Source organism: Apiospora marii (assembly GCF_038362585.1).
Source record: "Apiospora marii strain CBS 49790 chromosome Unknown utg000009l_segment0_segment0, whole genome shotgun sequence".
Lineage (NCBI taxonomy): Eukaryota > Fungi > Ascomycota > Sordariomycetes > Amphisphaeriales > Apiosporaceae > Apiospora > Apiospora marii.
The window spans coordinates 4,019,496-4,033,203 of NW_027117381.1; the positions used below are offsets into that span (position 1 = coordinate 4,019,496).

Here is a 13,708-nt window from a genome sequence, read left to right on the forward strand (position 1 = left end):
CGGCAGGGACGCGGATAAAGGAATTACACATCACGTTCAACAGCAGGCAGGCAGCCAAGAAAGTTGGGCCCATTGACCGCTATTAGAACGGGCATCTACTGAATCACTTTACTCGTTACTCACTGTGCCGCTTACCATCGATGTAAGCACCCAAAATAGAAGGGTCGCCGCCCTCAAGCCACATCTAGACCCGGCGAGGGCAATCCTCTCCCAGCAGGAATCCGCCGTGGCTTTCCGCAATTTGGCAGGTTTTGTGTCACGCCGGGCAACGAACGGCCAAAGTCAAAGATTGATCAATTCCGGCGCCACTTTGCCCAATGATGAACCTCTCCGGCAGTCCACATATCAGTCATGCAAGTACATACAAGTCTGGATGTGTCCGGTTTTTGCGCCGGGAACCAAGATACACATTTCTTCCAACAGCTCCCAATTGATCAATCAGATTCGACGGCAATCATCAGCCATGACTGCATGCCTTTGATAGGCAAGATAACGAGGAACGCCTCCGAATCCTCCGACTCCCCAAAACCTGCCCAACACTGCCTATCCAGGAACTAGAGGCGCACCATCCCAGAGCTGAGAGACAGAGTTTCCGTCAAAGCTTGTCATCGCCGCATAACAGGTTCGCAGCATGTAGGACGGTACGGTGCACGCCATACGTATGGCACGATGATGCGTTGCCGCCGCACACCCATTGCCCACTCACCCTTTGCTATTGGTTTCCGATGAGCCAAACTTTGTGGTCGTGCTATCCGCACCGGCGGGAGCGTCTAAGGCAGGCCTGGGCTGCACAAGATCTGGGACGAGAGCCAGAGGCTGCAAAGTCTATTCGACACACCTCGACATGCAGGTATCGAGAACCAAGAACTCAATCAATTCGATTCCAGATATGTCGGCTTGAAGACAGGACTCAACTCCGACTGCAACCTACCCCGCAATGTGGGGCACTTTTCCCTCTGTGCATGCGTTTTTTGTCTCCCTTCAAATTCTGCAGACTTCATGTTGTGTTCGTCTCTTAGGCAACGCTGTCCTACAATCCTCATCTCAATATTACATCAAAGTCCTCTAAGAAGTACAGAATCCAAACTGCCGCTCGGCCGGCTCCTGCCGTCACAGCCGTGTGGCCTGGCAAACTGCCTCCGTGGAAATGGAAGGAGAGCCCTGCAAGATTCTTGAGCGCCGTCGCCGCCTGCACGTACCAGAGAGAGAAGCTTGGGGGAAAGACCCATTGAACTGGGTTCTAAAGTGCCCGCGCCAGAAAGGCTCGTTCGCCGTTGAGCACGGCTAGTCGTTCGTGTCGACAAAATATTGTCGTCGGCGAAAGTGGGAAATGGCATACCTAATTCCAAAATAGTATCCGCAGTCCGGCAAATGTTCTTGGGCTAACAAACATCGATTGATGCTCGGCAGGGGTCAGGCCTGAGGTCTCAGGCGGTTCGCTTTTTTAGCGGTGAACTGAGCGTCTTCAGGTGGGCGTGGTGGGCGAGGTCCCTGGAAGATCCCTGCTGCTCATCCGCCCAACAGGCCCGAGACAAAGGTACGCGAACGGGAAGAGGTCCGCATGCCGCAATTGAATCCTCTCAGCCGCAAGGGAAATAGAAAAAGGTGGGACCTTGTTCCCCCGATTTCCATTCGGGCGGTTCATCTGAATTTTGATGAAAATCTGGAAAGCACTGATTTTCCACAAAATACACCCTAGCAGGACTAACACATAATACCGAACCAACCGGTATGATATGGAAGGGGCCTTCAGTTCTGACTCGCCTCGGCTCAACAGACACACGTTCTGGCCAGCCGGACAGCAGGTGCATCATATTACGTCGGCGACAGCGAGCGCAACCGCTAACAAGAAGTCCTTCGAGCCTTGAAGGCATCGTGGGCCTCTCCCTCCCGCCGCCAGCTCTCCGGCACCCGCTTTCTAGCCTGCCCGGGACTCGGCACTACCTGAAAACTACCGAGGCAATCTCCTTTTGCCTCTAGTTCTTTTCGATGAATCAAGACCTGTTGTCCACACGCAATTTTGCCTAGGCATCTGTTTTTAGTCAACCAGACCAGACTGTCCAAATCGAAGGGTGTCTTTCGGCCCAGATATGGGCACCGGGCTCCGAGAGAGAAGAATTTCCCCGCCATGGGACGTATCGTACCATTCTGTGGGGAACACAGACACGTTTTCGATCCGCGGTTGGGTTGGGGGCTGGAAAAGATGCCTCGGGCGACCAGCACTGCCAATGATCGAGACCATGCTGCTCCTGCTGGCTGCCTCCTACATACATAGATTAAACGAGAACTCCACACAATCTACCGTGTTCGAGATTTAGAGGATGGGTCTGTAAGTGGAGATGAACGTGCTACTATAAACCACGTTCGGCCGAGGAAGGAGGGTGCTTGCTGCAGGCCGTAGCTGCGCAGTAGTCGGCCCCGTCCGCTTGCACGAAGTTTTTTCATCCTCGTTGGGAGGAACATGCAACTCGAACTGCTGCATGGTGGATTCTCTCTCCTTAGCCAGCAGTCTAGCTGACCTAAACGCCTGCCTGCCAATGAACGTAGGCTCCGGGTATGTAGGTCGCCAGGCCTGAGGACTTGGGCGTATCAGGGTAGTCCAGGGCGAGTGAGTGTGCAGTCGAATGGGCCGTCCTTGTTGATTCGCCGAAGCCCACGCTGCCAAGGCGGAGCGACAGCTGTGCATATGCGAAATCCCATAATAATTACCCTTTCTCAGCAAACCTGTATGGGACAACGCCTACGACAGCTGAGGTGCGGGCGACTTGCATACACGAGACCAGGGTAGCCCAGTTTGCTGGTAGGGCGAACGTTGCTGGGCGTCGAACGCATATCGCTTACCTCTGGTGTGTGTTGTTGTAAGTGAGCGAGTGTGTTCAGCTTACATACATCGATGTTGGAAACGCCAATCTATTCACCGGCCATGGGCAGCTGACTGACTCCCAGGCTCCCCCGGGGAAAATCAAGTTTTGTCGGGCGCCTACATACCTCATGTAGACATGACATGGTGATCAATGCAAGCCCCATCCATGCAGCTCGGTGCGTGTGATGTAGAGATGGCAGTTCGCTCCGAGTTCCCCAACGCAAATCAAACCCGCATTCTCGTGTGGCGTAGATAAGGTGCTCTGGACATGTGGTACCGACTGACAGGGAGCTGGGGTTCGGATGGTTTACGTCGGCTAAGCAGCCACGCGAAGGTGAGGCGCAGATAGGTAATTAGATGGCAAATTCGATGTGAGACATTGAACAACGACAATCGGCATCAAGGACAGAGCAAGATATGGCTATGAGAGTTTGAGTGCTGATGCTGTGCATGTTTGGTATCATTGAATGTTCTGTAATTCTTCGTTATATCTCGAAGTAGCTTTGCGACTAACACGTGAAATCATCGTTTATACACCCAGAAGACCGAGTCGCAGTTGATCGTAGCAAACACCTCCCAAATTACTGATTTTTCACCCTCTCTAACCGTAGGAATAAACCATCCCAATCTATAAATGAAAATTTCCATGTGACTCCATCCCACCGAACAGCAAAAACCAAATAAAGCACACCTACAGCTCGACGTTCTCGTCGCCGTCGCACTGCTGCATCATGAGGACCTTGCTGACCTGCATGGCCGGGTCGGTCCAGGTGGGGTACCACTCGTCCTTGGCGGACCAGAAGTCCTTCTTGGCGTTGGGGCTGGCGTCGAGCCAGGGCTTGCCCGACTGGCCGTCCTCGAACCAGCCGTTGGTGCCGCCGACGGCGACGTTCATGATGAGGTAGAACTTCTGGTCGAAGGGGGTGTTGAGCCGGCCCGTCTGGGACCAGGGGTCGGCCATGCGGGTGCCGTTGGCGTCGACGTTGGGGAAGTTGCCGCGCTGGAAGAGGGGCTGGTCGAAGTTGGTGTAGAGGACCTGCAGCAGGCGCGAGTTGATGTAGGTAAACAGGTACTTTTGCGACCACTCGAGCCCGAACGTGTTGAAGCCGGCCGAGTAGGTCGTGTGCAGGGCCGGGCGCTTCACGTTGGTGCGGAACCAGGCGTCGTTGGCCGGGTCGGGCCCCCAGTGCAGGGCCGACGAGGCGATGTTGTTGCCGCCCTGGGCGTAGGTGTAGTTGTTGCCGCGGGCCTCCATGATGTCGATCTCGCCCGAGGCCGGCCAGGGGCCGTACTTGTCCTCGACCGGCATCATCCAGATGGCCGGCCAGAGCCAGTCGCCCTTGGGCAGCTTGGCAGTCACCTCGACGCGGCCGTACTTGATGGTGGCCGGCCCGTTCTTGGTCACAAGCCGGGCCGACTTGGTGGGCGGGACGATGGTGGCGTTGCCGTTGGTCGTGTTGGTCACGGCCACGCAGTCGAGCAGCGACTTGGACGTGCAGGTGCCGTCCCGCGTCAGGTTGATGACCGAGTTCTGCTCGATCAGGTTGGCGTCCTGGAGCGTGGGCTTGATGTAGAGGATTCCGTTTTCCACGTAGACGTTGGCCGGGTCGTCGGTGGCCTGTTCGAACTCGCCGTTGCTGTTTGCCAAACCAGTCAGTATGTGGTTCCTGTACGATATATATGGAGAGAAACCAGAGGTATATCAAACTTACCCAAAGCCGCCCACCTGGACCTCGGGGGTCCAAATATCCTTGTCGAAGCCGTTCTGGAAGTTGTCCTCGTACACGACGCAGTACTTGTGGTGCACCACGCTGCGCAGGCCGTCCCAGACCAGGACGCCCGAGACGGCAAGGCCGACCACAATACCGATGATGGGCAGGATGGTGACCCACTTCTCCTTGGGGTCCTTCTTCTCGAGCCAGGGCTTCTCGACCTCGCCCTTCTTGACGCGCCGCGAGTGGAAGTAGCGCTGGTTGCGCTCGTCCATGCCGCGGCCCAGCGCGCTCGAGCTGCCGAAGCTCGACGCCGGCCGCGAGGGTTCGGGGGAGACGAACGGGTTGTGCTGGCTCGTCGCCCGCCCGGCCTGCGAGCGCGAGTCCGCCCGCTCGTCGCCGAACGGGTTCCGGTCAGTGTTGGGCGTGCCAGGGCGCAGGGGCGTGTGGTTGGCCGTCGTCACGGCCGAGGGGCCGCCCGCGATGGGACGGCCGCCGTAGAAGCTTTGGTAGCTGTTGTTGTCTTGGTGCTCCATGGTGGGAGATGGGATGTCCCCAGGAGAAGACGGGACGGTAGCAAGGGGCTTCGTCCAAAGATGAGAGCAATTAAGGATTAAAGGCGACGTATGTTATGTGATGGTATGTAAGAGTGAGTAAGTATGAGGTTGTTGGGAAGGAAGTGAGCGACGACAACAACACCAAGTGAATGGGTAAGTAGACTAGGGATGCAGTTGGGTGTCTTTTGAGAGAAACTGACGTGGACCAAGTCTTCCTGTACCTTTCAGACGGCTGTCAATAAAAAAATGTCCAACAGTAAAAACAACTGAGCATCCCATTAAGAGAGGTGCAGTGCAGCATGGGAGATAGAAGAGCGATACATCGATGGTAGGGAACCGAGGTGGAGCTATGGCGAACACCCCCCCCCCCCAGGTCCAACAGGGGTGCATCCCACGACCGACCTGGGCCCCTGTCTGCTCGTGGTCCTAGATCACATCAAATCCGCTTTTTATCGATTCTGCGTACAGGGTACTTGACCAAACAGCCACCGTAGACCACACGAGAACGTGGCTGCAGTTGCGTGCAGTGTCAAACAAACTGACCTGGGCCTGACGACGGCCCATGTATTGCTAGGGGGGGTTAAAGTGCAGACCAGGCTAGACCGGGAACCAACCGAAATGCCATAGCAGATCATCAGTACGTATTTTCTTCGTGTGCTGTGCTGTGCTAGGTGATGTACTAGTTCCCATCTCTTTACTGTAGGGACGTATCTGCCGTCTCAGCCGGCTATCTTTTGTCGAAGCTTGGATGCATCCGTACAAGTCGGCGACCTGACTGATATTGTTGAGCTATGTGTTATGTGTAAGTGCCCTCCCCATTCTTCGGGACCGGACACAGCGAAAGAAAGAGACCAAATTCCGTAGACTAAGAGAATCCAAAAATATTCTGCAAGCGATTCTCTTGGACTGGACTGTTGGGGCAGAAAAAAAGAAAAGAAAAACCAAACAAACGAATCAGCGTTCTGCCCTAGCCAGCAGAGCCTTCACGATAAAGGCCGAGGAAGAAGTACAGTAGTCTGTCTGGCTCGTTCTCTCTACCGGACCTTTACCGGATCTTGACGTCAAGGTTCTCGAGGAAGCGGGCCCGCTCTAACAACTCTTGCCCAAAAATAATACCGACTAAGCAACTTAGAGACCTGTCCGGCCCTCTACCTTATCGAGCGCGACCGCACGCGAATCTGAACGTTCCGCACACAAGCCGGGGGTCCACTATCTCTTTTACCTAGGGGGCGCCGTAGCGCGCGGTCTAGCTATATAGACCAACAAGGGAATAAAGAAAAAAAAAATAAAGAAAAGGGAAACCGCGGCCTTTACTCCGTAGATAGTGTTGTGACTGACTGGTGCGGCGTTCTGGAAGGTCCAAGCTGCCAAGAGTGCGTAGGCAGACCGAGCAGAGTGAAGGTGGAAATGAGCGGCTGGTCGTGATGGACGTGGACGGCGATTCGAGAGCTGGCGGCGGCACCAAAATGGATCAATGAATGCCCAATGTGTGTTCGTCTACGCCGCAGCTGAAGCTCGGCTATTTTCGACAGTTAAAAAAAAGATGGCCAAATTCCCATCACTGGCCGAATTCAGGAAAGGGCATGCATACATGGCGATGGCCAATATTGAATCGTGCAGGAGTATCTGGCCAACGTATGTACGCTGGCGGGGTACCCAGGTAGGGTATCCTACCAGGTTTGGTACATGCGTCAATCAGCACCTGATAATCTTAACAAGGAAGGTATTCTTAGAACGGAAAGGAAATCAATCAAATCTATCAAACCTGAAGTCTATCAACCGGATCAGAGACATGTCGTTCATCTGTCCATCTGACCGTATTGATCCTGCCCTCCACGTTTTCAATCAATCTGTAACGGTTGACTCACCCACTCCCTCCAGCAAATCTGGATACCTACGTGGTGGCTGCTGGCAGTATCCAGATCTAGGATCTATATTTGCTTATTCTATACTACTGTACAGCACACACGCTGCTTGCTGACCTTGCCTTGATACGAGATTTCTCTCAACTGATAACATCGAATGGCCGACATACCCGAGCGCCAGCGCTACAGGTACTTGGACACGGGCAAATCAGCAGCTAGCAACTAGAGCGAAAGGAAAAAAAGCAGTGGGCGCTAGGTGGCTGGCAACGGCGCTCCCCCGTTCCTGCAGTAGAGACCCCCCCAGTCAGAACCTAAAAAGGAAAGAAGACGGAAAACAGACGAGATGTACTGCTAGAGGACAAAGTACCGCTACGAACCTCGCGAGGTTCAGGTTCAGCGAGGCCCCTGATCGCCTGCCCGAAATGGCTAGACTGTTTAGGTGGGGGGTGGCTTCGGCATACTTCCCGCTAAAAGTGTGGACGGACGTCTTTGGTCCTCTCGCTTTTTTTCGCAGCAAACTCAATTCTCCAGCGCGGAGCCAAAAACTAGAGTACTTACATCTTGGCGGCTTTCATTTCCACACTGGCCTCAGGTGGTGGTGATAGTGTCAAGGTCAACCTGAAGGGCTGCTACCGCCGCCCAGCGCTAGCGACAACACGGCTCCAGCTCGTTCTGCCACTACCGTATTCACTTTCGGCCCCTGCCTGCCTGTCCCCTCTTGGGCCCCCCATTTCCCTTTGTTAGCATCGGCATCGTGCACTGCGTATCGTGAGTTGCACTGGCAATTGTCTGCTGACAGTCATGCTTCTGTCTCCCTCCCCCCACCACCAAGCGACGGAAAGCGGGCTCTCTTTAGGACTAGCCTAGAGGACCCGACGAAAAGTCAAGGCCCGGCCGGTTCCTTCTAGCGACCGGCGCCGGGCTTCAGACGGGCCCCTCCGCTCAGGTTGCGCAAAGATCGTGGCCTCGCCTGAGTTGGTCTCGGCACATTGCCGTGGACGGTGATAGGCACGGCTCTCTCTTAGCCCTTCGCTTCTAAACTCGACGGGGATTTTCATCGAGATCGCGATTAGACTTGGCCTTCCAGATCTGGCTGACCCGGCTGAAAGGTTGCAAAGACGTCTTCTTTTTTTCATCGACGCTATATAAGCAGCGAACGCCAGCCGTGAACCCCTGAACCACTGACTCGAGAATGATGCTGAGCAGGTTTTCCCCCTTTCGCTGCCTTTGTTGACCCGAACTGCTGGTCGTTGTCTAGCCGGACTGGCGCATGCGAAAGACATGTGCTTCGGCACCGACCGCTTGAGATGGACGTCACCACCAAGTTTCAATGAACTACTATGTATGCCTCTACAACTACTACGGACATGAGCGACCCGGATGTAGAGATCTAGAATACATCTTCTATCGATAGCCTGGTGGGTATTGCTCGCAGATCTCCTCAGCTCGGAGAACCGTGCGGCTGGGCTCGTGATCGTCGCCGATGGACCTGCTCGCTTGCTGCACTGCACCACATGCAATTTTTTATGTATGCTGGGTGGGGGTTACTGGGCTACCTCCAGAACTTGGCACTATCTTGCCCGATGCGCGCCGACTTGAATGCAACGATAATGCCCCTCTCCATCATCTGGCCTGGGCAGTGAGTATGTCTATCTACATACAGCCCATGCCTATGCCGAGGGGGGTCACCTTGGGCTTCTGGGCGAGATGTGTCGATCGATAAGCATGCATAATGTGGTCGTATACGGGTGAACAACGCACCAAGGAGGCCTGAGGTGCATGCCTGCCTGCTAACCCCCATGTCCCACGGTATCTTGAATCTGCCTGTGTATGACCACAACATTCACAGAGCCTATATGTTGCAGTATATATGTTCACTGTTATCGGTGAGCGAGGTCAATATAGCTCGGTGCCCTTCTCTGCCTATCAGCTGCTTGCTTGCTGCATGCAATAAGATCAATCCCGGCTGCTATACTGTTGATGACCAGTCACTTCGCCATTGGCGGAATCGTGCCGTGGGCAATTTCTAAAATTATCTATCTGCATTATTAGCACGCGCGAGCAAATACATATCGCGGAACTTTTGGTTGTTTTTGGTCGTTTGTCGTTTCTTTTTTGTGTTCCACGTCAACCACGCAGCATGCATATGCAGCCGGCGGCCTAGTGTAACTGGTTTTGTGTGTGTGGGTGTGCTCGTGAGAGAGAGAGTTGGAGAGAAGAGTGTGTCCCAGAAGGACGGGAAGGCCAATCATCCCAGTTTTCTGCACGATGCACCTCTCGTTATATCGTATATGCAAGAGCAGGCCGCGAAACTGGAAAACATGGCGTGGCGAATAAACTTCTTCCTTGCTGTAGCGAGGAGGTGGGCTGGCCGGCCCGATCGACGACATGTCACGAATATGCAAACACTAACACCCAATGACATGTTACAGGGAACGAGATATGTATGTATGTGAGCAAAGAAATCGGTTAGACACACCGGGCGCGATAAGTGTCCTGCAGATGCAAGCGCTAGAGAGGACATCGCTTAGGTGAAGCAGGGCCAGAGATATGATTGATAGTGTGGTGATACGTTGCGAGAAGCTGACAGGATGCGGTGCTTGCCGCTTATGCTGTGCAGCAAACATGTCAGCGCCAGCGTTCGAGTGCCCGTCAGCATTTGGGATTCTTTGAAGAAAGCGGGCCTGAGCGGTTTTCTCTCGGTTCCGGAGCAACAGGTTCGAAACCGCTTCCTACCTACCGATGTTTTTGAAGCATCTCTTTCGGAGCAGAAGCGGTTAAGGGGTTGGCTCCCACGACCGGGCGGCTGGCAAATGCATTTTGCAATGCAGGCGCATGGGTGGGGTTTTGTTTTCGGGGAGGGGCTGGCGGTTGGATCGAATTGGCTTTTGCTTTGTCGTTGCATGTCCACCTCCCATTCCGAGCAAGACCTACATGCAGGACTAGGCAGTCGGTCGGCGAGGCGGCACGGAGTGGGAGGCAATGTCTTTCTCTTGTTCCCCTCCCCTCTTTCTCTTTTTGCCCCCCGTTCTCCCCCAATCGCCGTCCTGCGACTTGGTGGTGTGTCTGCCGTGGACCAACAACTATGGATTCTGATCTCGTATATGCACATAGGGTCCATGGGGCTGCTGTGGCATTCCTCCGGTGAGGAGTGACGAGAGACAGAAAGAAAAACCCACCCACAGAGGGAGGTAGCTGTACAGGCAGGATAGATCCTCCGGCAGTGGCGTGTTGGGCCTTGGAGGAGAATGCTGCGGCTGTTCGCAGAGTGCTATGTGGAAGGATCAAACGACCCCCAAACATTGCCAGAAATAACGACTGGAACGAACGGTGGGTGTGCTTGCAGGCGTTAGGTGTGGGATCCTCAATGCAATGCCACCTTGAGTGTAAATACATACATACCTCTCATCGACAAACGCAAGTTGGCCTCGGGGGCTCCTCCCAGCCTCCGAGAATAGACCTCACACGACGAATGGCCTCAAACACCTGAGGTACACACTACTGGGGGCTGCATGCGACATACAGAAACGGCCGTACAATTGCCCGGCGCGAGACCCGATGTTGAAAGATACGGCGTGGCTGGCGCACCTTGTCACATCTCGGAATAACCTCTCAGATATCACCATCGCCGAATCGATGGTTCATACCATGGCCAGATAGATAGTATTCAGAACAAAGACAACACCATCTCCAGCTGACCCTCTTGGCGCCGTCTTTGGATCTATCGTCTTGGACTCAGCTAGACAAGCGACGACCAGCCTGGGATGTCTCCATTGCAAGTCTGTATGCGATAGACCCTGGTCATGTCACCTCAAATATTGCAACGCATATTGGCACATTTGGCTATTGCTGGCAGGGCTAATAGTGGCCGTTGCTACTACCTTGCCAATAGAACGATAGATTGACTCGCCTAACTATGCGTTTTGGGACAACTGCAGGAGGTGAAAATGATACCCCATCGCCCGGAACAGTAACGTCCCCGTCGCAAATGGACAGCATGGGTGTTCTGGGCCGCTGTGCTACCTTTTTGGTTCTGTGTGCCCACGATGGTTAAGGTATTGAAGATATATGTACGGACTAGCTAGATGATATTAATAACCATGGCATGACCAAACCCGAATGCGCCACCACCCTCTACATTACTTGTAGGACTCAAGTTCCGGTTGATACTTGGCAGTAGACGTCCCTGTCGCTCGTTATCGTGGAGTGCGTGATCATTGAAATCGTTGATTGCGATCTGCGAGGTGGAAAACAATCCTTCGTCCGGCCAGTCACATCACGCACGCGCGCGCGCTGTACGTTCTTTGACGGAGGGTAGTTTGGTTGGTCTCTGGGACCTGGGAAGCTTTCATCCAGGGCAGCAGCTGGTCCTGTGACCAGGGGCATACAAGGTGGTCCGAACCACGCGACGGGATCGGCGACGTTGTTCACCCATCAGACCACTGGAGGAAGATCTGGCAGTGGGACGACGATACAAGTCTGGGGAACTGGAACTGAGCAAGACTACTTGTTCAGAAAAAGAGCTTCGAATTTGAGGGACGGGAGCCATGTCGTCTCTGAACATGGGGATTATAGGGGCATTGAAGCTATTCGGTGTCATCTCCCTGCTGATGTGCTCCGTGTTTTCGGCCGGGGCTGCGGGACAGGCCGGGAAGACGATGGATCTGGGTACGGTTCTTGCGGGGGAGAAGAACCTCACTACGTTTTACGATCTGATCCGAGTAAGTCCAGACCCATACGCGCACCTGGAGGCAACGTACCCGCGAGGGCGGCATGAGTGGGTGAGTCTAAGGGAACTAGTCTAACATGCATCTTCTACAGAAATTTCCAGAGCTGCTGCTACAGCTACCGAATCTGAACGGCATCACCGTGAGTCGGACTAAGCCCCTATTTACGTACCAGACAGCATCCTCCTAACCACTCACCAGATCGTAGCGCCCACCAACGAAGCCTTCGAGCGGATCCCCCTGACCTCGCTCAACGCCATCTGGAAAGCCGACGACGCCTCCGTCGCCGTGCCCATCCTGCAGTACCACATCGTCATGGGCCAGTTCCCGGCCGACGCCATGACGCCCGGCGCCCCCGTGTTCGCGCCGACCCTGCTGACGGACCCGCGCTGGACGAACCTTTCCGCGGGTGGGCAACTGGTGCGCGCCGACAAGCAGCCCGACGGCTTCGTGGCCCTGACCTCGGGCTTCGGCAGCCGGTCCAGCCTCGTCCCCTTTTCCAAGGACGGAAGGCGCGACCTCCGCTTCGCCGGCGGCATCGTCCAGGCCGTCGACAACCTGCTCGTCCCGCCCACGGCCCTCAACGAGACCCTGACGGCCTACAGCGATTTGTCCTTCCTGGGCGCGCTCTACGCCGCGGGGCTCTACGACGAGTTCGCCACGTGCGGCGCGAGCGGGAACTGCACCATCTTCGCGCCCTCGGTCCGCGCCTTCCGCGCCGTCAACAGCACGCTCGCCTCCCTGAGCCGCGACGATTTGATTAAAGTCCTGCGGTACCACATGGTCCCCGGCCAAGTTCTCACCTCGAACCTCCTGTCCAACGGCACGACCCTCCCATCCGCCCTCGCGTCCGGGTCTGCGCAAAAGCAGCTCCAAGTCCGCCGAGCGGGCAACTACCTCTACCTCAACTCCGCCCATGTCGTGCAGCAGGACCTCCTCTTCGCCAACGGCGTCGCCCACCTCCTCGACAACGTCCTGAACCCCTTTCCCGATCCCGCGGGCGACGCGCAGCAGCCGACGCCCAACCCGGAGCTCGGCACCCAGGTCCCCGTCTTCAGCACCGGCAGTGCCGAGGCGGGGTACGCGACCGTCACGGACGCGGATGCGATGAACTCGCTGCCGTTGCCTTTCACGACGGCGCTGCCCTGCACGGTGAGCTGTCCGGAGCCGACGGTGACGGATCCGGCGGCGGCGGCTGGTGGCTCGGGTCGTGGGGCTTCGTCCACGCACAGCGCGAGGGCGACGACGAGTAGCAGCAAGGGCCTGGCTGCCGCGGCGCGGTGTACGGGGCTCGCGCGGCCGGCTTCGGCGGCGGTGGCGGCGGCGTTGGCGTGGGGGGTGGGTGGGTACTGGGCTGGCGTATGATATTAGGAGAAGTAGCAGCAGCGAGTAGGGATGGTTCCTGGGGCCTTGGTTGGGTGATACAGGGGAAGATTGAGGAATCCTGACGTGATGGGCGACGATGCAGAAGCCAGAAGGGACATCTCACTGCGTAGTGAGGTTGCGGGCGTAAGGGGATGCATTTTTCTTTTCTCGACACCCGCACACACACATCTATGCTGTGATACCTGGTGATGAATCGAGTCAAAGGGCTGAATGAAGGGGGCCGGAACGGTCGGTCTCTCGGGGCCGCAGAAGCATCAGGGTGCATACCTTTGTGTCTTCTTCGGGCCCGAAAGCCCGGTTTCTATTCTGGTGTTGAGAGACACAGCAGCAGCTTACGCTTACTTGCCTGGCTTATAAGCTGGTAAACATTAATAATTATAATTTTCGCTTCTTCGGGCCTCGGGAATTGGTCTGCAAGGCGAAGGGAGGAAGGCTTAGAGAATCGTACTCGACGGTGAAACCAACAGATACCAATTCATAGCCCACGGGGAAACCATGCGTCCATCACTCGCACGTTGCAGTAAGCCCTGGTTAACATGTCGCCATTTTCCTTGATCTTCATTCGAACGGTTAGCTTCCTACAGCTCGGCATCGCGAT

The 13,708-nt window shown here is 55.4% G+C and overlaps 2 protein-coding genes across 2 annotated transcripts; one reads left to right on the top strand and one right to left on the bottom strand.

Annotated features, from left to right (window-relative positions):
* Positions 1-3,554: 3,554 nt before the first annotated feature.
* On the bottom strand, positions 3,555-5,111 carry PG985_012839 (Beta-1-3-glucan-binding protein; the record flags this gene model as incomplete). The annotated part of the gene is made up of 2 exons (XM_066832605.1): positions 3,555-4,500; positions 4,576-5,111. The coding sequence occupies 2 exons, from the start codon at positions 5,109-5,111 to the stop codon at positions 3,555-3,557; spliced, it is 1,482 nt and encodes a 493-aa protein (XP_066680655.1).
* A 6,692-nt stretch (positions 5,112-11,803) lies between these two features.
* PG985_012840 (Fasciclin-like arabinogalactan protein) lies at positions 11,804-13,089 on the top strand (the record flags this gene model as incomplete). The annotated part of the gene is made up of 2 exons (XM_066832606.1): positions 11,804-11,866; positions 11,926-13,089. The coding sequence occupies 2 exons, from the start codon at positions 11,804-11,806 to the stop codon at positions 13,087-13,089; spliced, it is 1,227 nt and encodes a 408-aa protein (XP_066680656.1).
* Positions 13,090-13,708: the final 619 nt, after the last annotated feature.